Source organism: Dryobates pubescens, chromosome 4 (assembly GCF_014839835.1).
Source record: "Dryobates pubescens isolate bDryPub1 chromosome 4, bDryPub1.pri, whole genome shotgun sequence".
In the NCBI taxonomy this organism is placed as follows: Eukaryota; Metazoa; Chordata; class Aves; order Piciformes; family Picidae; genus Dryobates; species Dryobates pubescens.
In genome coordinates, this window is record NC_071615.1 from 26,405,076 (window position 1) to 26,427,900 (window position 22,825).

Here is a 22,825-nt window from a genome sequence, read left to right on the forward strand (position 1 = left end):
ACCTCCCTGGAGGGCCTGTTTGAGTCTTTGAGAACCCTTTCAGTCAAGCAGTTTCTTCTAACATCCAACCTAAATCTCCCCTGGTGCAACTTTCCCCTTGTCCTATCACTTGTTGCTAGGGAGAAGAGACCAAGAGCCCCCTCACTACAACCTCCTTCCAGGTACTTGAGAGAGTGAGGTCTCCCCTCAGCCTCCTCCCAAAGGACCAACCCCAGTTCCACGACAGGCCTGAGCCGTGTTTCCCACGGGGAAACGACCTTCAGGGATGGATTTTGCAGTTTTACCTCAGGCTTCGCGCTGGGGATGTACCACTCCCTCGGGGCACACCGGAGCGCCCGCAGAACGAGCTGCTGTGCCGCGCAGGCACCGAGAAAAGCCCGAACGAACGGAAGCGGCTGGCCAGCCACCTACGCCTCGCTCCGACACTCTCCTCAGCTTTATTAGTCTTTTTATTAGACTTTAAACCCGCCTCATTTTGCGAGAGGGGCTGCCGCCGCGCCCGCCACCTCTCGCCCCCTCCCCGCTCCCCCGTCCAGCCGGCAGGTGGCGGTACGCACCCGCCCGCCCCCCGCCAAGGTGAGGCGGCCACGGGCGGGGCCTCGCGCCGCTCCCCGCCCCTCCGCCCGGCGCGTGCTGCCCGCCGCCTTCCGCCTCCCGCTGTCCCCGGCCGCTCGGCGCAGCCGGACGGAACCTCGCCTTAGCGGGCGGACGGACCGACCGACCGGGGAAGGAGAAGCTCCCTCACCATGAGCCCCGAGGAGAAGCCGCCACCCAGCCACTCCCGCAATGACCGAAGGCCACCGCCGCCACCTGAGCCCGCTCCCGGCCGAGGCCGGCGGCGAGGCGGTTTCCTGACTGAGATCCGCACGCCGATCCGCACTGAGCCCTTCCAGGAGCGGTACAGCCTTAGCCCCGGCAGGGAGCTCGGCAGGTGAGCGCTCTGCGTTGGGGCGGGAGGCGCCGCGTGTGTGTATCCCGTGTCCCGCTCGCGGAGGCGAGGCGTGTGCCCTCCGCCGAGCCTGGCGCTCGGCTGCCTAGGAGGGGACAAGCCGGTGCCTTCCCTTTGCTTCCGTGACCCCTCTCGCACTGCCTGCCGCCGTGAGCGGCCGACGGCCAGCGGGCGCTTCACCTGCTGCCCTTTGCTCCGCTGCCCAGATGGAGCAAAGTTAGGATGACAGCAGGAGGCAGAGCGAGGTGGGGGATCGCCGCTCCGACGGGTGCTACAGCCGCCTTCAGTGGCTTCTTTGCCGGCTGCACCCCGCTGCGGGTCAGCTCCGAAGACGTGCCCGTGGCGCTAGCGTTCGGCTTGGCTGGGAGGGGGTGCTGGGAGGCGGCTTTCAGCACAGCTGCTGCCCGCGGCTGGTTGTCCCTGCTTGGAGCGGCGAACGAGGCATCCTCAGCCTTTGAGGAGCTGGCTCCGAGGACACTGCGCTCTGCCTTGGGAGCCTGTGTGGAGTCGAGTGTTGCTTGAGATTCCTGGTGGAGATGGAAATCTGCCTATTGCTTGCTTATGGGGTTTGGTTGGGGTTTTTTTGTGGATTTTTGGTTGTTTGGTTTTGGTTTTTTTTGTTTCTTGAACTCTGTAAACTGACGTGGGGAAAAAAGAAGTCGAGAAGGAGACTAGTTGGTGGTAACCTGGGCTTGAGAATGATCTAACGGTGGAACTCTGCAAAGAATTAAGAGACTTGGGCTTTAAAGTGACTCCATCTAGAAGGTTTAGTTAATGGAGATTTCAACACCTGACTGCTGACAAGCAAGGCTTGAGGCAGAAAATCTCATTAAAAGGTTTTTGCATCTTAGGTGAGATGTATATATATATATATATATATATATACACACACAGACCTCTGGAACATCAGCACTGCTAACCAATGGTTTTGTCTGACATTGTCACAAGAATGCCAGCATTCTTACTCACAATTGCATGTGCTTTATATAAAGAGTGTTCAAACAGAAAAAAAAACAGATTAAATGCCCTGAGATATGGCAAGGTACACTCCTTAATATATGTCCTTTTGCTGTCTGTGAAGCAAAAACAACACCTTTGGAGCTAAAGAGGAATTTCAAAGCGAATGTAGCTGCTGTCAGTACCTCCAACAAATTTTTAGGTTGCCCAGGTATCAGCTTAGTGCTCACTTAGTAACTCTAGTGTAGTAATACAATAATAGCTCTTTAAACATAGTGGCATAGAACATTCACATGGGAAAGGGGTGGGAGACACATCCCATAAAGGGAAGAAACTTTTTTTAGCATGATGTGACCACAATATCCAGGGCCTTGAAACTGAAGCTAATTAAATGCAGGCTGAAAAACAGCCTAAGTTCTTAGAACAGTCAAGAAGGCACAGAAGCAATGTAGCACAGGATGTCCTGCTATTACTGCTGTTCAAGTTGTTGGTTTTTTATTATTTGAAGATCAGATGACTTTTCAGAAAACATTTTTGCAGTTGTGCCATGGAGTGAGAGCTGCCTTTGAAGCTGGCTGATAGTCATTTGCCTTATCAGAAAATAAACTAGATGGTGCTTCCTTCTGGCACACAGAAGTCCAACTGAAATGTTGTTCTTTACATGATGAACATAAATTAAGTATTACAAGTAAATCTCAGTAGGGCTTTTGGTATGGAGTCATTTTTGACCAGAACTACATTTAAAGATGACTATAGCACCTGTTGTTATGTTAAAATGAGTTAGGTGACTGTTTCTCAGTGTTTGTCTTGCATTTTGAACAACAAGTGCATGTATATTTGTTCAGACTACTTTTTTCTCTCCCTAACTTCACAAATGTTTTCACTGCTTTCTCTCTTAGAATATAGAAATCTAGATATTGGGGATATATGTGCTTGGCTTTTTTTTTATTCAACAATTTTGAATGCTTTTTTACTCCATTTTGGCTTTAAAAAGTGAATACTTCCTCTCAATGCTCCTGTTAAATACAGCAGTAAATAGAAAGCCTCTTCCTCGTAACTGTTACTGTCATTTTATTGAAAATGTATACTTAGCAGAAATAGTTTCACTTCTATCTGTTCATAAAGTAAGTCTCTACTTATGGGTAGAAAATTCATCACAGAAGCCCTTTACAAAGGACTTGGACAAATTAGCACCCTGGTGTAAGAGGTCTTTGCCTCACCTGAAAAGCAGTCCCTGAGCACACGGTATCACTCGTTTTAAGTCTAATTTGGGAGGTGAAGTTACTAAGTAAAAATGTTTGCACTCTGAATTCCTCTATCCCGTTTCTCAGAATGAGGGAAACAATTTAAAAGCTGAAGTTTGGAGGTTTTTGAGTAACAACAGTCATATGAATTGTGTTTTAAAACTAACAGCAGGGAGAACAAAGTAGATTCAGCACCTTTGCTGAGAGCAGGGCTGCCGAATGAGCTCAGCAGGTTGGTGTGCTCTTTGGCCTCAGATCCAGTCAGTCCATGCATGTGTACTGAACTCACCATAACATTTGGGGCCTGTGCCCTCTGTTCCCTTGCCCACCTGCTTTCAGCAGAGGTGGGAAGGGGTGAGAAGCACAGGAAAATGTGAACTTATAGTTCCAGCAAAGCAGGAATGGGAGGTACTGGAACTGCTGATCCCTGATGGCAGGTTAGGCAGGTGAAAGTCCTGGGGGAAGCATTGCTGGAAGTCACAGAGCCTGAGAGGAACCTGGTCACAGTGTCACCAGAGGGACTTGGGTGCAAAGCCATAGGAAATCAGGTTTCATTAGTTCTGCTCATGGGGGAAGAAACTGCTTTGGGAGTGTAAAGCTTATGTGCTGCCTCATTTGATAGCTGAACAGGCATTTGCAGTCTTTTTAAATACAGCAGCTAGGAGAACCAGGTTAAGAAAAATACCAAAAACTTTGGTTATAATGGCTACTTTGCAAAGGAAATGACACAAAATTGTTTAGGTTGACATGGAAATGGCAAGGTTTTGTAATTAAATGTTTTACTAAATTAAATGTTTGGGCTAGTCTTCACAACCTTAGTAATTTTAGTGTCCCTAACTAAATCAGAATGTTCACACACAAATCTTCAGCTGCCTAATGTTTAAAATCAAACTTAACTCTGATGGATGTTTTTAAGGGTGCCATTTCTCACCAGCTCACTCAGATGTTTTCAGACAGTGCTAGCGTGAGTTAGGTTCAAGTTGTGTAAGCTTTGCAGAGGACAAGACACCAATTGCTTAATGCTTTTTCCTCTTTACATCTGTGCTTAAGCCATAATTGTACTGCAAAATGGGGAAGAGTGTGTTTTATATTACCTAGAGCCTCTTTAAAGGGCCTAATGTATCTGTATTTAGTTGCTCTGCTCTTTTTCCTCCTCCCAGTTGCAGATAAAATATTGCTTGTTGGTGGAGTATTGCACTTTTTTCTTTGTTTTTTAATGTAAAACAAAAATGATAACTGGAAATGATACTGTGCCTACAGCAAATAGCGCTCCTGATGCTAGAGCTGGGTTGGAGGAAGGCATAAATAACATACGTGACCTTGCTTTCTTCTGACTGGAAGGTAACAGTCACCTCAAATGACTGCTCTAAAATAAGTAGTCTTCTGCTAGGAAAATGTAGGCAGCACATACACATGATTCAGTTGATTATTCTTGTTCCCAGATTTTTTTCCCAGCATAGCAGTGAAGTTCCCAGTAAAGCAGACAAGCTCATTCTTTACCCAGAGCTAAGAATAACAAGTATTTTAATTGTCTGAGGAGAGCCAACAAAATAAGGAGATATTTGTTTCTAACTGGTGTAGTTTCATGTGCAGATAACTCATGTCTTGAATTACTGTTTTTTTTTTCTGCAAAGTCTGGCATGAACCTGCTTGTTTCTCAGGTAGCTTTCAGTGTCTTAGTGGGACATGATTCTTGTGAGATTTTGCGTGTCAGTAAGAGTGTAGATGCTATCACACTTCTGTCCTCAGCTGCTCTCACTTGTGGCACTAAGGGGAGTGGCAAAGAGGCGAAAATAAGGAGTTGCAAGTAGTTAGTTACATCATTTGAGGATAAATTAATGTGAGTAAATTATGCATGAACATCAGAAACGGAATCCCCACACCTTGCTCTGGAAATCAAAGCCACCTTGCTGTTGGGAAATGAAAACTTGTAAGGAAAAAGCTCACACTTTAGAAAAAACCTGTTTGGTGTGAGTTATGTAATAAATTGCCTACCCTGTGGATCTTGGAAAAGTTTCCTGAACTTTATAAAAAAGTAACTATCTTCACAGGAATTGCTGTTATTCCTGCGTTTGTTATAGTGACAGTGTCTTATAAGTCACTTCAAAGCTTATCATTAGAGTAAGATTAATTCTCTGTTCTTCTGAGCCTACAACAACTGTAGTGAACTGGTGTGGCATAAATGTTCCTACTTACCTGTTTTGATTTGTGATTTGAGGCTTTTTCTTTAAGCCATAATGTATGCCAAATGAAACAGTGCTAATTCTGGTGCCAGTCTGCACATAGGACTTGGAGCTTCTTTGTAATCAGATATGAGACTCTTGTGAGGACTGAGGACTCCTTCTAGCTTTCTAGTCATGTCTCTTCAAAGCATTTTTGTTTGTGGTGGGACAACTGGTCATCCATTTTCATCTCTGGAAACCACTATTAAGGTTTTCCTCCCAGATTTGTTCTTCCTTCAATGCAATGTCCTCACTGCTAGAATCATAGAATTGTTTTGTTTGGAAAAGACTTTTAAGATCATCAAGTCCAACCATTGTCTAACTCTACTAACTCTGGTGCTAAACCATGTCCCTCAGCACCACATCTCTCCCTCTCCACAATGCCTCTAGGGATGGGGATTCAACCACCTCCCTGCAGAGCCTGTTCCAGTCTCTGAGAACCCTTTCAGTGAAGAAGTTCTTCTAATATCCAGCCTAAACCTCTGCTGCTGCAACTTGAGGCCACTTCCTCTCATCTTACCTCTTCTCAATACAGCTAAACTAGCAACACTGATCTAATACCATTTTCACTGTTTGATAAGGCATTCTGAAAAGCAGGATTTTAAGACAAAGATGAAGCATATGCAGTAAGTACTTTCTGGGAAAGCATGTTCATAGCTGTCTTATCTTCTATTCTATCTCTATATAAAAGAAAGTATTTACAAGTTTGTCTTTTGGCTTAGCAATGCAGTGTATGGTATCTTTGGCTTCTAGCTCTGAAATTATCTTGGGTGTGAATCTAGATTGCTGCACAGTCTTTAGTTCCATTAGCTATAAATATCAGGTTTGTGAAGTTTGCTTTTTATTTGGGGGGGCGGGGGGGGGGAATTGTATTTAGAAAAGATGAGTTCTACAGGCAGTAGTTACACTGGCTCTAATCATAGAGATAACCATAAAGAATCTGGGCAGGATTCTTGAAAACAACTTAAGTGTTAGTATTTGTCAGGCAGCTGAACTCCTGTGTAACCTGTCCTTTCAATTACGTCACCTGTCAGGCTTCTGGCCAGCTCAGCTGAACAGGACATGCATGGCCACACATGGTGGTGGCTCTTGCTGCCCCGTGAACACTGGTTTATTTCCATGGTGACTAATGCACTATGAATCGCCACCATTGGTACTCATTAGGCTAATTGCCTTGCTCCCAGATAGTTTTTGTCGGTAGTTCAAAACACTACAGTGCTGCTTGAAAACTCTGTTCTAGAGACTTTAGACTTTCCAAAACTCCTTTCTCTAGGTCCTTCACTGGTGCTACAGTTAAAAACGTTTGACTCCGAGCTAAGGCAAACACTCAGCTGAAGGGAAACTGCATTCAGACAATGGCTTAGATTGGAAGGGACCTCAGGGATCATCTACTCCCCACCCCTCCCCACCGTGGGAAGGGATGCCTTTCAACTAGACTTGGTTGCTCAAGACCTCATCCAATCTGGTCTCACACCTATTGGGAGTGAGCATCCACAAGCTCTATGGGCAACCTCTACTATACCCATCTCTTATTTCTTCCTACATGTTTTTGTTAGTTGTATGCCAGGCACCAAGCAGGTTGTTCACCTTTAGGAGTCTATTCCTACATCCATTCATGCATTTTATAGCCATCCTTTGACCACATTTCCATGGAGCTATAAAATTCTGTAATACTATTTTCATGCATTTGCAAAGCTATAATAGTCTCTGTGTGTATGTGTGTGTGTGTATATATATATATATGAATGAGTAGTTGACAACTTTCTCCCCCAAAACTGGATTTAAGACGCTGAAAAGCTGTCCCTGCTGCATGTCTGCCTTCACAGGCATCTGGGCTGTGCTCTGATCTAATCTTCATACAAATTGTGCTGTAGATTAATGTGTACTTATGCTAAATATTATTCCTAGAGGAATAACTGTGGCTGTATCAGTGGTTACAAGTCCGATTATTCTAGCAAGATTGCCTAGCAAATACCCACTTTGTGGGTGCTCATTTGACTTGATTCATGTAGACTGGGTAATTGGGAAACAAATGCCTGTTAAAAGCAAGCTGACCACAACTTCTTTCAGCAGTTACATTTCATGGATAGCAGTCTGCCAATAAGTGGGAGCTATGAGAGTGAAAGCTTTGATGTGAGCTGAATTAATTCATTCTGTGAACTTCACCTTGGATCTAGGAGAGGCAAAGCCCAGGTATTCAAAACCAGATGAGGACTCTTGTTCTGGTTTCAGCAACCCTACAATAAGGAAAGAACCAAAATAAGGATCTCTGAGCTATTCCTGCAGTCGTTTAAGAAAGCTTTTATGTATAAATCAAAAAGTTATGGTGATCATTTTATCTGGATGGTAAGGACTACAAAAAGATTGCTATGCTTCAGAGTATGAGAACTCAGCATTGCATTAGGTAACAAGTATTAATTAACTGACCTTTTCAGTTCAAATGTCAAAGGGACAGAGCACCTACCCTGTGGGGAAGGGCTGTAAGAGCTGAGGCTGTTCAGCCTGGAGAAGAGAAGGCTCCTGGGAGACCTTTTACCTGAAGCGAGATACAGGAGGGCTGGGCAGGAACTTTTTACAAGAACTTGTAGTGATAGGGTGAGGGGAATGGATTGAAGCTATAGGAGAGTAGATTTAAACTGGAGATTGGGAAGAAATTCTTGACAGCGAGGGTGGTGAGACACTGGAACAGGTTGCCCAGGGAAGTTGTGGATGCCCCTTCCCTGGAGGTGTTCAAGTCCAGGTTGGATGGGGCCTTGAGCAACCTGGTCTAGTGGAAGGTGTCCTTGCCCATGGCAGGAGGGTTGGAAGTCGATGACCTTTAAGGTCCCTTCCAAGCCAAACAGGATGTTTTTAACTTGGTGTCACTCCTTGGCTGTGTGTCTTGTCAGAAATTATGTGAGTTAAGTACTATGATCAGTTCTGCTCAGTTTGAGTTCATATTCACATCATTGCCACCAAAATTTTGTTAGAAAGCTTTATGTTGGCCAAGCTGCTTAATTTATTTTAAATCATCCCTGTTCCTTACTTATTCAGTGAGACCAAGAACAAGGGATTTTGAGAACCACTAAACAATGAAAGAACTCTGGGTGTTCTCATTTGAGTACAAGCCCTATGAGGAGAGGCTAAGGGAGCTGGGGTTGTTTAGCCTGGCGAAGAGGAGACTGAGGGCAGACCTTATTGCTGTCTACAACTACCTGAAGGGAGGTTGCAGCCAAGTGGGGGTTGGTCTCTTCTCCCAGGCAACCAGCACCAGAACAAGAGGACACAGTCCCAAGCTGCACCAGGGGAAGTTTAGGCTTGAGGTGAGGAGAAAGCTCTTCACAGAGAGAGTTGTTGGCCATTGGAATGTGCTGCCCAGGGAGGTGGTGGAGTCACCGTCCCTGGAGGTGTTCAAGAGGGGATTGGACGTGGCACTTGGTGCCATGGTTCAGTAGTCATGAGGTGTAGAGTGTCAGGTTGGACTTGATGATCTTTGAGGTCTTTTCCAACCTTATTGATTCTATGATTCTTCAATTCTATGTTTCTATATCATGGTGAAAACACAAAATGCCATCTTTAACAATGCAGAGCAGATTCTGGGTATTGCTTAGAAAATGGAGCAGGATTTCCAGCTGTCTTTCAGAGCTGGTTGCTGTTGCCTTGAATGCTTTAGAAAGTATTCTTGTAAATTATTACTATTATCAAGTAGGGTACTTTAGAGAACAATAACTGGGTTATTGTGACATAGCCACAGAAAGCTGGACTGTGGTGTTCCTAGCTTTAAAGCGTGGGCGTTGCCACTCAGCAAGGCAGCTTTCTACGTTTAGAATGTATTTTAAATGCCTCCATTAATAGTGATGGAGTTTCCTGGAGTTTACAAGGGTGTAATACTGAAGTAGTCAATGAGGGACTTAATTTTAACTTGAAACTCTTCTTTAATTTCAGGGGGAAATTTGCAGTGGTGAAGAAGTGTATCCAGAAAGACACAGAAAGAGAGTTTGCGGCAAAATTCATGAGAAAAAGAAGAAAGGGCCAGGACTGTCGGATGGAAATAATCCATGAAATTGCAGTCCTTGAGCTCGCACAATGCAACCTTTGGGTCATTAACCTGCATGAAGTTTATGAGACTGCAACAGAGATGATTTTAGTCCTGGAATAGTAAGTACTAATAACAATTCCTGACTAAACTTCTGCAGTATTTGCTTAAAACTAAGAACGTAGTAAAAATACTGTGTAACAATATGAATCAAGCCACAAGGTTTTATTGCTTGCCTGTTACTCTTGCTTGAGTTCAAAATGAAGAAATGTCAGTGTTACAAAGAGTTATGGGCAGTCTTGTAACTATATTTCAAAGCTGAACTATAATTTCACTATAATCCAGAGGCATATGGACGTGCTGGAACGTGTCCAGAGAAGGGCCATGAGGATGATCAGAGGGCTGGAGCACCTCTCCTATGAGGACAGACTGAAAGAATTGGGGCTGTTCAGTCTGGGGATGAGAAGGCTCAGAGGTGACCTAATTGTGGCATTCCAGTATCTGAAGGGGGCCTACAAGAAGGCTGGGGAGGGACTTCTCAGGGTATCAGGTAGTGATAGGACTAGGGGGAATGGAATGAAGCTGGAGGTGAGGAGGCAGTTCTTCACCATGAGAGTGGTGAAGCCCTGGAATGGGTTGTCCAGGGAGGTGGTTGAGGCCCTGTCCCTGGAGGTGTTTAAGACCAGGCTGGATGAGGCTCTGGCCAGGCTGATCTAGTGTGAGGTGTCCCTGCCCATCGCAGGGGGGTTGGAACTAGATGATCCTTGTGGTCCCTTCCAACCCTGACTGATACTATGATGCTATGAATTTGTGTAGTTTAAAAAAGTCCTTAGTGAAATATGAAGTGTGTACACTCCCTACTTGTGAAAGAGGGAAGAGGCAATGAGTACCTGTTCAAGAACTTAAGTTTATTTCATCAACAAAGATGGTTTTTGTGTGTTGTTGGTGGTTTTTTTTTTACTAGGTACAAAAAATGTATTGAAGGCAACGTCATTGTTAGAAACTATCAAATTCCCCTATGATCTGCAAATAAAAGCTCTATGGATCATTCTCTTTTGGGGAAGACAAGAAGTGGGGAGGTTTGGATTGGACTGAAAGGGTTCTTCCACACTGGAACAGGTTCCTCAGGGATGTGGTTGAATTGCTGTCGCCAGGGATCCTTCTGAGAGGCAGAGATGTGGTGCTGAGGGACATGGTCTAGAATTAGAGAATGGTTGGACTCAATGAGTGTCAAGGTCTTTTCCAACCAAAATGATTCTATGGTTCTATGACACCACATTTGTCTGTGTGGGTTTTTTTCTCCCTCTTGAGTTTGTCCAGGTGGGTGTTTCTGCAGCTGTTGTGACTGTTCATCTAACATGCCAGTGGCTTAGATATTTGACATTTGAATTCCAAGAGGCAACCAAATGTTTGTTGCTGTTGAACTCTGAGAAGATGAGTTCAAGCTCCATGGTTTTTAAATAATTAGAAGAGGAAGAGTGAGGCTTGATAGTTCAGCAGTGATTTAACCTGTCTGCTAAGATAAATCTGGTTTCTGCAGCTCTCTTCTTGCTTGGTAATTAAAAGAAATAGTGAGAAATCTTATGGCTCAATGTGATCTTGTCTAGAAGTCCAAAGAAATGGTGTCTTTGCAGTTCAGTGAAATGAGTGAAACCATGCCTGCTAGGGCGAACTTCCTTCTAGAATACATTTTTGCAGCTTCATTGTGCCCTCATGGAATTAATGATTGACGAAATACTCAAGCCTCTGTTCCAATGCAGAGGTGTGACTGAGCTTCTGGAGTTTTAACTGCTGTTACTGGAGACTCATAAATACATGCTTTGAACCTTAGCAGCACAGATCTAACTAGAGTACGGTTTAATTTTTGGATCCTAAAGGGGCAATGCACGAGCAGTAGAGTCCAAAGTTTGATCAGGGCAATGGGGTTTGTGATAATTCTAATGCAGAATTGATAGTTTTCTCTTAGAACTGAATTGTCTTACAATTGTATAAACACTTTTAATCCAAGGTATTAACTAGATCATTCAATACTCACTAAATTGTTCAGCAATCAGCAACATTACTGGGTTTATATGCATTAAACAGTCATCCCATGTGTCAGATAAATCGCTGCGTGTTGAAGTTGTATATTACCAAAACGGTCTTTCCCTGACTTCAGCAAGTATGTCTGGATGCTTCTTTAAAGTCAGCATGTTCCTGAGACATGTTGCAACAACACAGGTATGAATGTTAGTGAATTTCTGGCATTCTATGTGCAGAGGATTAAAGAACATACCTAGACTGCAAGCTTCCCTAGGGCACTGCTGTTTCTATTTAGCTCGATGGTCTGTGTGGCAGATCTCTATCTGGGGAAGGAGGAAAACAAACACTTAATTGCTGGCTACTAACTTTATCTGCTGAGGTTCTAAAGTTTCTTGTCTTCATGTTGCATCTCTCCTAAGGGGTGAGGAGGACACCTAGTGCTTCACCTTCCTGAAGAGGAATATTAATGTTACATGCAAGGTGGTCTTTCTAGCAGTATCAGTTTTTGATAGAAAACCAAATTGGCCACTAACTATTAATATTAAGTGCCAAGCAAAGGGAAGCAATGAGATGTTACAGTGTTGGCTTCAGCTGCAGGATAGCAAATTGGTGGCTGTCTCCATCCATCCTGACAATAGTCTCTGGATTTTGTTTTTTGTCACAAGACCTCAAACAGGATGTAAGTAGGACTTGGAACAGGTAAGTCCAAGGATACCAGTCTGTACTTGGACAGCACCAAGTTCTGTGGTGCAGTCAACACGCTGGCAGGAAGGGATGTCATCCTGGACGACCTTGACAGGCTTGAGAGGTGGGAGAGAGTCAACCTTATAAATATCAACAAAGTCAAATGCAAGGTCCTGCACCCCAAGCACACATACAGGCTGGGCAAAGATGGGTAGAGGGCAGTCCTGAGGAGAATTGCTTGGGGGTGTGGATTGATGGGAAGCTCAGCATGACCCAGCAATGCACACTGGAAGCCCAGAAAGCCAACCCAATCCTGGGCTGCCTCCCCAGAAGTATGGGCAGGAGGTCAAAGGAGGAGATTCTGCCCCTCTGCTCCACTCTGCTGAGCCCCCACTTAGGTTGGAAGGGATATTGGAGATCATCTACTCCAACCTCCCTTCCATGAGCAGGGACACCTCTCAACTAGACTTGGTTACCCAAGGCTTCATCCAACCTGGCCTTGAACACCTCCACAGAGGGGGTGTCCATAACCTCATTATTTGCTGGTTTTTGTTTGGTTTGGCTTTTGTTATTTTTTCCCCTGAACTCTAGCTATGGAATATAAAGTAACTTAGTTGAAAGCCTTGTTAAGGAGCTGCTTACTGGAGGGGGGTTGGACAAGGTAACCTTTGAGGGTCTCTTCCAACCTGATGTAATCTGTGAGTTTGGCAAAATTTGGCAATAGGTCTGTGGGAGAATCTTTTGAGAGTCATTTTACTATGGTTTGGAACCACTGCTGTGCCTGGGTTGGCTCACAGCTAGGTGACTGTTTTGCTCACGGGAATAGGCTAACTTCACTGCCCAGCAACAATACCCAGAACAGTCTTGCAGTAACAGATTGCCCTGTGTCCTAGTGAAGGGTGGGTAGCTACTTGTTTGGTAATTTGTGTGTAGAATGACTTACCTGGAGGAAGTTATTCTATCTGCATCCTAACTAGCAAAGCTGATCAGAACATGAACCCTTGCATGTGAAGCCACCTTTCCTTCTGAATCTTTTGTAAAGCTAAGTATGTTTGTCCCTGGTTGCTGGGAATGTCTAGATTTTGTAAGACATGGAGTAGTTGTGCATGTGTAAGGGTTGTATCTGCTGCTCTCTCAAAAATGCTGGTGAACTAGGCATCTTCAGAAGTGCTGGTAGCTATTTAAAGACCTTTTCTTAAGAGCTTTCTGGATCAAGGGTTTTCTACTCTTGTAGTGCTGTCTCTTGATTTCACTGGTGGGACATTGTCTGCTTCAACTTTTAAATGTGTTAAAAGTCAACGCAAGAGTTCAAAGTTCTTTAAGTGTAGTTTTAAAATTCTAGGTAGCTTATGGTTTAGCTTGGTGGCTCCTTCAGTGTTAATTTGTTTATCAGTGTGGAATCCTCATGGACAACACATTCATTCTGACCTAACAATGTGCTCTTGTGGCCAAGAAGACCAATGGCATTAAGCAGCATGGCCAGCACATCAAGGGAAGTTCTTCTTCTACCCTAGTGAGACCACATCTGGAGTATTGTGTCCAGTGCTGGGCTCCCCAGTTCAAGAGAGACAGGGAACTACTGGAGAGTCCAATAGAGAATCATGAAGATGCCAAGGGGACTGGACCATCTCTCGGGGAAAGGCTGAGAGACCTGGGGCTGTTTAGCCTAGAGAAGAGCAGCCTGAGAGGGGATCTTACCAATGCTTATCAGTACCTAATGAGCAAGGGCAAGAGAATGGGGATGGACTCCTTTCAGGGGTACCCAGCAGTATGACAAAGAGCAATGGGGCACAACTAGAACACAGGAGGTTTCACTTGAACTTAAGGAGAGCCTTCTTTACTTGGAGGGTGCCCAGAGAGTTTGTGGAATCTCCTCTAGAGGCTTTCAAAACCCACCTGGATGTGATTCTGGGCAACCTGTTCTAGGTGAACCTGCTCTAGCAGGGGGGTTGAGCTGCATGATCCCCAGAGGTCCCTTCCAACCCCTGTGATTCTGTAACAATTTTTAATGTCTACAAAATAGATGTATAGCAAACAAGGCTTCAGAAGGCCTCCCCTTTGCTGATTTTTAAGGTGGATCTATTGAAAATAGTGTGATTCCTGGCTGCCAACAGCAGTTCTGGGATGTAAATTCTGTTTCACAGGATTAAGCAGCAGAGATATTGTTTTGCTTATCGTCAGTGGCAGAGCTACACCAGCAAAACCCCAGGGTTGCTGCTGTAAATCTCACTGTGTTATTAACTCTGGTAGTAGATCTTATCACTCTGTGTGTTATTATTCACTGCTACAAGGAATGAAATCATACTTCCAAGTAACATATTATGGCATTCTTAAAGTATGAAGTTCAATTTATTGATTACAGGAGATGTTTTTTTCTGTCCCTATCTTGAAGATCCAATTGAGGCTGCTTTCTTAGATGAATCTGTCTTAGGGTAATAGAATAGATTAGCCCATGTCCATTTTCAGAATATCTCTGAGATCTGAATCCTGTCCAAAGCTGAAATATTACTAACTTTTTCTCCTGAGTTAAATAATGTGCTGATGAAAGATGTGATAGTGCCAGGCATATGCAGTTTTTTCTAGAGGAACTGAAATACTAATACTCCATTGATTCTTCAGCTCTATCATCTTTGATACAGGGTGAAGAAAAAGAATTATTTCATGGACTTTGGGGTTGGTTTTGCTTTTTTTTAAAGAAAACCTTAGTTTCATAAATCAAATTCTGCTGCTGCACCATTTAGCCTGCATAGAACAGAAACATAAGACTCTCATTTAGTGAAGGCTAAGATGCAACCCTCTCCTAAATTTCTCCATTTTTTTTCTTCTGGTAAGAAAATATGCAAGGGGAATTCTAAATAGCAATAATGAGAATGTCTGGAAAGGCACGAAGCTTTTTATAAACCATGAGGCTTTTGAAGGCAGAAGAACTGAAAGGGCAAAGTTAGTGTAGACAAAATGAAAATTTGAGTGTATTTAAGTGTTCTTTTCCTGAGGGCACGTAATCCAAAGGCACCATTTTTGTGAGCTCGCAGTTGCTGTTGAATTGGTGCTGAATATGCCTCAGTCTTCTGGGCTGCCTAGGAAATATCAGTCATCAGGCCAGCCCAAGCAGAGGGGAATAGATGGCTGTGCATCCATAAAGATAAACACTTGTGCAGGGTTAAGATTTGGCACGTCACAGTTTGGGGTAACTGGAGAAGATGCTGTCCTCAGGGCTTTCATCATCTTTCACCAGGAGATGATTTTAGAATTTCATGCAGAACAAACATGGATGTGTTGATGACATAGTAGTAACTCAAGCCATCTGCAAAATGGGCCCATTCTAATGTCCTTATGCCTGTTCTTGTTTTAAGATGGAGCTTCTGCTCTGGTTATGTTCTAAACCAATTTTAGTTCTCTAGAGTGGATGGTACTGCATGTGGCTTCAGAGGACTTGAAAAACATTCCTTCATGTTTGTTGTTACTTTCTTACTAAACAACAGATAAGGAAGCAAGCTGAGAGCAAAAACCTTCAAAACTATTTTTAGATGAAAGCCATTTAGAAACTTAATGCATCCCAGTGTGCCAGAGACTTCAGAAACAAATGAGTTCTGGACTTTCCATTCAATCTTTTGAGTAACTGCAAAGTGTTTTGAGGGGGATTTGGGGCTGGGCCTGTTTTGCTTTCTGTTTACAAAGGCTTACCTTGGCCAAATTTCCATGTAGCTTCATAGGAATGGCAAAAGGTACATCTTTTATGCTCTTAAACAAATGCAGCATTCTTCTTACTGCACAGTCAGTAGTGTTTCCAAAACAGTCCACACACATTCTCTAACTAAAATTACCGAGGTCTTTTCTTCTCTCCAAAGCTGCCATACTGCAAAGAAGTCTCCCCAGGCTGTGAAAGCTTGATAAAGGTTTCATAACTGAAAATATCACTACTGGATGCTACTGCCTGCTGATCTTGCTTACAGATTCACAGATTGCATTGGGTTGGAAGGGACATCAAAGGTCATCTTGTCCAACCCCACTGCAGTCAGCAGGGACACCTCCAACTAGATCAGGCTGCCCAAGGACACATCAAGTCTGATCTTGAATGTCTTCAAGGATGGGGCCTCAACCACATCCCCGAGCGACCTGTTCCAGTATTTCACCTTTCTTGTAAAGAACTTCCTCCTAATTTCCAACCTAAATCTACCCTGCCCCAGGTTCAAATCACATAGTGCAGCTGGAACAAGATGGGTGCTACAACTTTGTCTTTGAAATAATAAAATTCATATTGTTCCTTAGTGCTGCTGGAGGTGAAATCTTTGACCAGTGTGTGGCTGAAAGGGAGGAGGCCTTCAAAGAAAGAGATGTGAAACGACTCATGAAGCAGATCTTAGAAGGAGTTTCGTTCTTGCACAGAAACAATGTGGTTCATCTTGACTTAAAGGTAGGAGTGTTGCTGTATTTTTCTCCTTTTCTTATCCACTGACTTTCCTGTTAGTCATATGTCATATAATGCTAACTTGTAATTAATACAGTTTTTATCTAGTTATTCCTCAAACAATAAAATTCAGCCTTTGGGATGCAATAGGCCCCAGGGTTGCAAGCCTTTTGTGGGCTTTATGTGATTTTGTTAAATATAAACTTAATTGGATTAAGTGAAATACAATGAATTCAAAAGTAGATTTGTGCTGCACCTTAAATTGCAAATGAGTGTCTTGGGTAAGAACTTTTACTTCACTTTTTAAAGTGCAGTAAAGATGCCTAGGTGTTGTATGGGCAGTGAAAAGAGGGCTTGGGGTTTTTAGGGAACTGACTTGAGTTTTAATGAAGCAGAAGGATGGCAGAGACGCTATAGCATTGTGTCATGTTTCAGAATGAAGTGTTCATACAGGACTGGTAAACAGTAATGTCTTGAGTGCATCTAGAACACTGTCCTGGTGTTGGTTGGGACAGAGTTAATTTTCTTCCTAAGGGCTGGTACAGCGCTGTGTTTTGGATTTGGAGTGAGAATAATGTTGGTAACGTACCGATGTTTCAGTTGCTGATAAGTAGTGTCAAGGATTTTTCAGCTTCTCCAGCGAGGTGGCTTGCAGAGGCACAAGAAACTGGAAGGGGACACAGCCAGGGCAGCTGACTCCAACTAGCCAAAGGGATATTCCATGCTGCACGCTGTCATGCCCAGTATATAAACTGGGACAAGTTGGCCAGCAGCCCAGTTGCTGCCTGGCGACTGGCTGAGCATCAGTCAGCAGGTGGTGAGCAATAGTCTTGTGCATCACTTGTCTTTCCTGGGGTGTATTTCACTGTCCTTTCGTTATCTTCATCATTAGTAACACTATTATTGTATATTTTTAATTAAATCATTTACCTGTTCTTATCTTAGTCCACAAGTTTTACTTGTTTTCAGAGGAGGGGCACAGGAGTAAGCAAGCAGCTGCCTGGTGTTTTGTTACCATCTGGAGTTTAACCATGACAAACACTTCAGTTTTGGTGTTTTTTAATTACTGTAAAATGTCATTTTTATGTTTGTCATTTACAGCCAAACACTTTCCCAGCCCCCTGTTAGTATGTAAACTCCTGTGATTAGTGGAGTAAATATTCTTTTTTTCCTTACTGAAATACAGTTTTGACTCAAATCAAGAGAAAAGGTGCAGCTGCCATCATACAAAATCCAGGGTATTGCTTGTGGTTAAGAAGGGAGTTGTACCTGGGATCCAGAAAGCTATCCCTTACCACAGGCAGCAAGATGCAGTTATTTCTCTGTAGCTTCTATTGTAGAATCCTTTAATGGTTTGGGTTGGAAGGAGGTCATTAGTCCAACACCCCTGCAGTTAGGACATCTTCAAGTAGAGCAGGCTGCTCAGAGCCCTGTCCAACCTTGGCCTGGAACGTTTCCAGGGATGGGACACCTAGCAGCTATCTGAGAAACCTTGTCCAGTGCTTCACTACCCTCAGTGTAAAAAAAAAGTCTGAATATACCTACTCTTAGTTTAAAACCATCACCCCTTGTCTTGTCACAACAGGCTCTGGTAAAAAGTCTGTCCCCAGCTTTCTTACAGGTCTCCTTTAAGCACTGCAAGGCCACAATGAGGGCTCCTCAGAGCCTTCTGTTCTCCAGGCTAACAGCCCCAATTCTCTCAATCTGACCTTACAGGAGAGATGCTCCAGCAATTGGCTCACTTCCATACGCTTGTATGGAAGATGCAATTTTGTCTCATTTTGACGTTGATTACTTTGTTACTAAGCAAGGCAGTATAAAAAGTACCTTCCATTATAATTTCCAAATTCTTTTTACATTTCCAAATCCCATGTTTACTAAATACATAGTAGGATGCCATGTTTGTTCTGTTGCTGAAATCCTTACTTAATTGCATTTTGGCAGTATTACAAAGCTACCAGTAGATTCCAGTATCAGTCTGCACATACTTAATATATAACCTAGCACATCATTAAGCATTCATCAGCTAAAGCAGATGATGAGTAATATTTGCACACAAATATGTCACCTGTCTGGTTTTCCAACCATTTATTCAAATTATCTCTGGAATCCTTTCAAGCTTGCTGCTTTTTTTTGTCATATACATAGAATACAAATAATTCAACTAAAATAATTAATAGACATTTTATAGCAAGGGATGTGAGAAGAAATGTTTAGAAAGACTACAAAAAATGAGCAGTTAGAATTCCTTGAAGTTCTAGTGTGCTTATACAAGATACTGAATGTCAGTACTGTGGGTGGCTATTGAATTTGCTTGAAGCAAAGTGTGTGAGATTAAAATACTCCTGTTGTGGGCAATATCTATTCATATATATTCATAGTTCAAGCTGGGGTGTTCCTGAGCACTATCAGCTGGGTATCTGTAATCAGAAATACATTGTACTTTGGCTGCAGTACTTAAGAGTGGTGTGTTGATTGCAGCTTGCAGACAAGCACCTTCTTCAAAGCTCAGAAGAGGCTTATTTAAGAAGGACATTGAGACTCTTGAACGTGTCCAGAGAAGGGCAACAAGGCCTCGAGCACAAGCCCTACAAGTAGAGGCTGAGGGAGCTGGGCTTGCTTAGCCTGGAGAAGAGGAAGCTCAGGGGAGACCTTATTGCTCTCTACAACTACCTGAAGAGAGGTTGTAGCCAGGAGGGGGTTGGTCTCTTCTCCCAGGCAACCAGCACCAGAACAAGAGGACACAGTCTCAAGCTGTGCCAGGGAAAGTTTAGTCTCGAGGTGAGGAGAAAGTTCTTCACCGAGAGAGTTGTTAGCCATTGGAATGTGCTGCCCAGGGAGGTGGTGGAGGTGTTCAAGAGGGGATTGGATGTGGCACTTGGTGCCATGGTTTAGTAGTCATGAGGTGTTGGGTGACAGATTGGACTTGATGATCTTTGAGGTCTCTTCCAACCTTATTGATTCTATTCTATTTGAGCTTTCAAACAGATCAGGAAACCTTTGGTATAAAACTGAACATATCCAGTTCTTGCCAAAAGACTCACCATTGCCTTGCTGGCTTATAAAAGTTAATTAGCAGAGCAAATTGACTAGTGTTTGAGGTTAATGTGTTTCAATGTTATTGCAGAGTGTGATGACTTTAAAAAGTGGCTTTTAATAGGAGTCCTAATTACAGTGATTACTGTCATGAGATACAAGGCTATCGGACTTTAGTAAAGCAAGGTTTAAGGAAGCCTTCAGAACACTAACTAATAAAGAGTATGGAAACTGCAGGATTAAAACCCATAATTTGTGAGGGCTCACTGACCCATGTGCCATGCAGACTTTTTAAATTTAAAAAAAAAATATATATATATAAAAAAGGCCCATTTTCCAAGGAACTCATTAATTAAGTTGGGTGCTGGTTGTGGCTGCATGTTCACTAACCCACTGGCTTCAAACCATCTTCTGTTGTGCAGTATGGCTCCTGCTGTTTTACCTGGTGGCTTACAGCACCATGGAATTTACTGGCTACTTGGGTTTGTGAGCTGACACGTGGAAGACTCATGCAGAGTGAGCTGCTGTTCAGCAGGCTGTTTGCCAATATAAAAGTTTCTAAATCCTTCCTAAAATATCTGTCTTATGCTATTAGTTTCACCTTTGGGTCTTTGAAGGCTTTCCTTTAATTTCCCTGGTACAGATACCTTTGGAAAGGTCCATCCAATCTTCTGTCATATGTTGCACCTTTAAAAAATTCAGACTCTACACCCAGAAAAATTTAAGTCAAAGTGGTTGTCAGTATCTGTCAGCTTGTTATTGTAGTTTTGTTTTATAAATCTAATCACCCAGATCTATGAGAGTGACAGCTAGCTTCATTTAGCTTCTGCTTGGCACCAAAGATGGGATATTTTGATGTGGCTTAGCAAGATTGCCACCTGATCATTTCTTTCCAAAAGCATGGTTCTCTCCTGAAAAATGGTTGAAATGTGGCTTGCTTTTAACAGCAAAATACAATCATGTCATCCAGTTTTGACTTGAAGAAAGGGCAAATAGAATGTTATTTGAGTGCAAATTAAGTAGCACTTGACAGTATTGTCTTGATGCTATTTAATTTGCAGGGTGTGCATAGATCATAGTTAGGAGTCTTTCATCTCCTCTTAATGGCACATAAAAGCTGCAGAGTAAGGGAAGACTCCTTTCTCTCTGTTTTCATTTGCTGTTGGACTTGAATTGCTGTTTGGTAAAAGCTTAAAGTAGCTGGGACTGGGAGAGTGGGGGTTGAGGAAGGACTAGCTGCTTCTTGTCTATGGTGGAGATAGCTAAAGAGCCTTACAAAGCCCCAGGGCTCCAAGCCAGAGTCTCCTGTAGTGTACATGATGGCTCTCTGGTTATCCAGCAGTCAATTTTTTGCTTCCTTCTTCTGTAGTGTTTTGAAGATTATGTGCTCAGTGAGGACAAGTAGGAAAGCTGTCATTTGAAATTGATTTGTGTGTCATTTTGCACCTGTAGTCAATAAGCAAACTAAGGCAGTTGCCAAAGAAGTGGCCTGATAGAAGAAAGTCACAGATTAATTTTCTTAACTGAGTTTCCAGGTGGATTTAGGTGGAATGTTTATTGCATAGAAGTGTAGTATTAGTAAAAGTGTAGTATTCCTTGTCTAGAGGAACACCAAAGAAAAGGAGTTAAAAATTAAAATAGCAAATTTTCAAGGCAAAAAAGCAGTTCAGCAATTAGAGCAAAGCTGTTTGTTAACAGGCAGGTGGAGAGTATCCAGGTTCTACAGACCCTGCTGTGCTCAATCCTGCCTTTTCTTCCCATGATCTGATTATGTAGTTAGTTAGTTTCACAGTATTACCAAATCAGATACCTCACTTCATTCATGTTGCAGGTCAAGGTGAGACATTGTTTAGTTTTGAAACATGACCTTCGTTGTGTGTCCTTAGCTGCTTTCAAGAGGAGTATGACTAAAGAGACAAGAAGTATTAAGGCCAGAGGCTCATGGAAACTTCTGGAATAATGGCAAATTTGCAACATACGGATTTTGCCATCCTGTAGTCTCTTTACAGGATTACTAAATCCTGCTGACAAGGCTGAGTTGAAGGGTATCCTCTTCTGCTAAGTACACTTATTACAGACAATTTGCGTGACTCACAGAATTAGGTTTCCAGATGAGACCAGATCTTGGTCTACATTGCCTTACTTTGGCCTTTGTCTTGATATCCACAGTGTCAAGACAGCCATGTTCTTCATGGGACAGTAATTTAGTCCAGTTCAAGTTCAAAATTTAAAGCCTGGGTTTGTGGTTGTTCAGAGTATGCCTGGAAAAATACAACCTTTAGTCTTGTTTGAGGGAGCTGTGTTTGCTCAATCTGGAGAAGAGGAAGCTGAGGAGAGACCTTCTTGCTCTCTACAACTCCCCAAAAGGAGGTTGTAGTGAGGTGGGGTTAATCTCTTCTCCCTAGTAATAGGTAACAGGGTGATAGGAAATGACCTCAGGTTGCTCCAGGGGAGGTTTAGGTTAGATATTAGGAAAAAATTCTTCACTGAAAGAGTGGTCAGGCATTGGAACAGGGCTCCCAAGGAGGTGGTGGAATTGCCATTGCTGTAAGCATTCAAAAAATGTGTAGACATGGTGCTTCAGGGCCTGGCTCAGTGGTGGACTTGTCCATGTTAGGTTAACAGTTGCACCTGATAATTTTAGAGGTGTTTTCCAACTTCATGATTCTACACTCTTTCCCAAAGTACCTGTCTCTGGCTGTGCTAACTCTGACATTGAACTAGACTCCTGTCACGTGGCTTTTGTGCACATTCCAGTCTTGTAGCACATCCATTCAGGTTGCCCACCCATTTATGCAAAGGATCTTTCCTTTTGAAGTTGTTGTTCTATGCACAAGGTAACAGGGTCTAAACTGGAACCTTTAAGCCTTCCTGCAGTAGAGGGGGAGGGAGGTTTCTAAATGTTGCCATCTGGCAGTTTTCATCAGCCATTTCAGTACTGCTTGATGGTAAGAGCAAAAGGCCCTTTTTAGGATGGCCACCAGAAGAGCCTCTGGCCTGCATCTCTCTTGCATTTGTGGGCTAATCACGATTAGACAAACCTCTGGATGTATTATGGCAGAGGAAAAACAAAAGAGACACGGCATTACAGATGTGGGAAAAGAATTTTTCCTTTCCTTAGAATAGTTGTATTGAGCTGTAGCACTGGTAAGTTCAAAGCTGTGGCTTCTTGAAGGTGTTTAGACTGTCACTTCACCAGTGAAGTGAACAACCCCCAAGATGCCTTCAGAGAATTAAAGCAACTGGTATTTCATGATGCATTGCTTTAGGCTCATGGCTCAGTTCAGA

General features: G+C 43.2%; 1 protein-coding gene across 1 annotated transcript in view; it reads left to right on the forward strand.

Moving 5' to 3' along the window:
• The first annotated feature begins 641 nt into the window (after positions 1 to 641).
• Positions 642 to 22,825, forward strand: part of STK17A (serine/threonine kinase 17a) — a 30,870-nt gene continuing 8,686 nt past the window's right edge. The window contains exons 1-3 of the mRNA XM_054160979.1: positions 642 to 931; positions 9,297 to 9,509; positions 16,363 to 16,507. Coding sequence (XP_054016954.1) covers positions 747 to 931; positions 9,297 to 9,509; positions 16,363 to 16,507 — 543 coding nt within the window. The 5' untranslated portion in view covers positions 642 to 746. The remainder of the gene's footprint in view (positions 932 to 9,296; positions 9,510 to 16,362; positions 16,508 to 22,825) is intronic.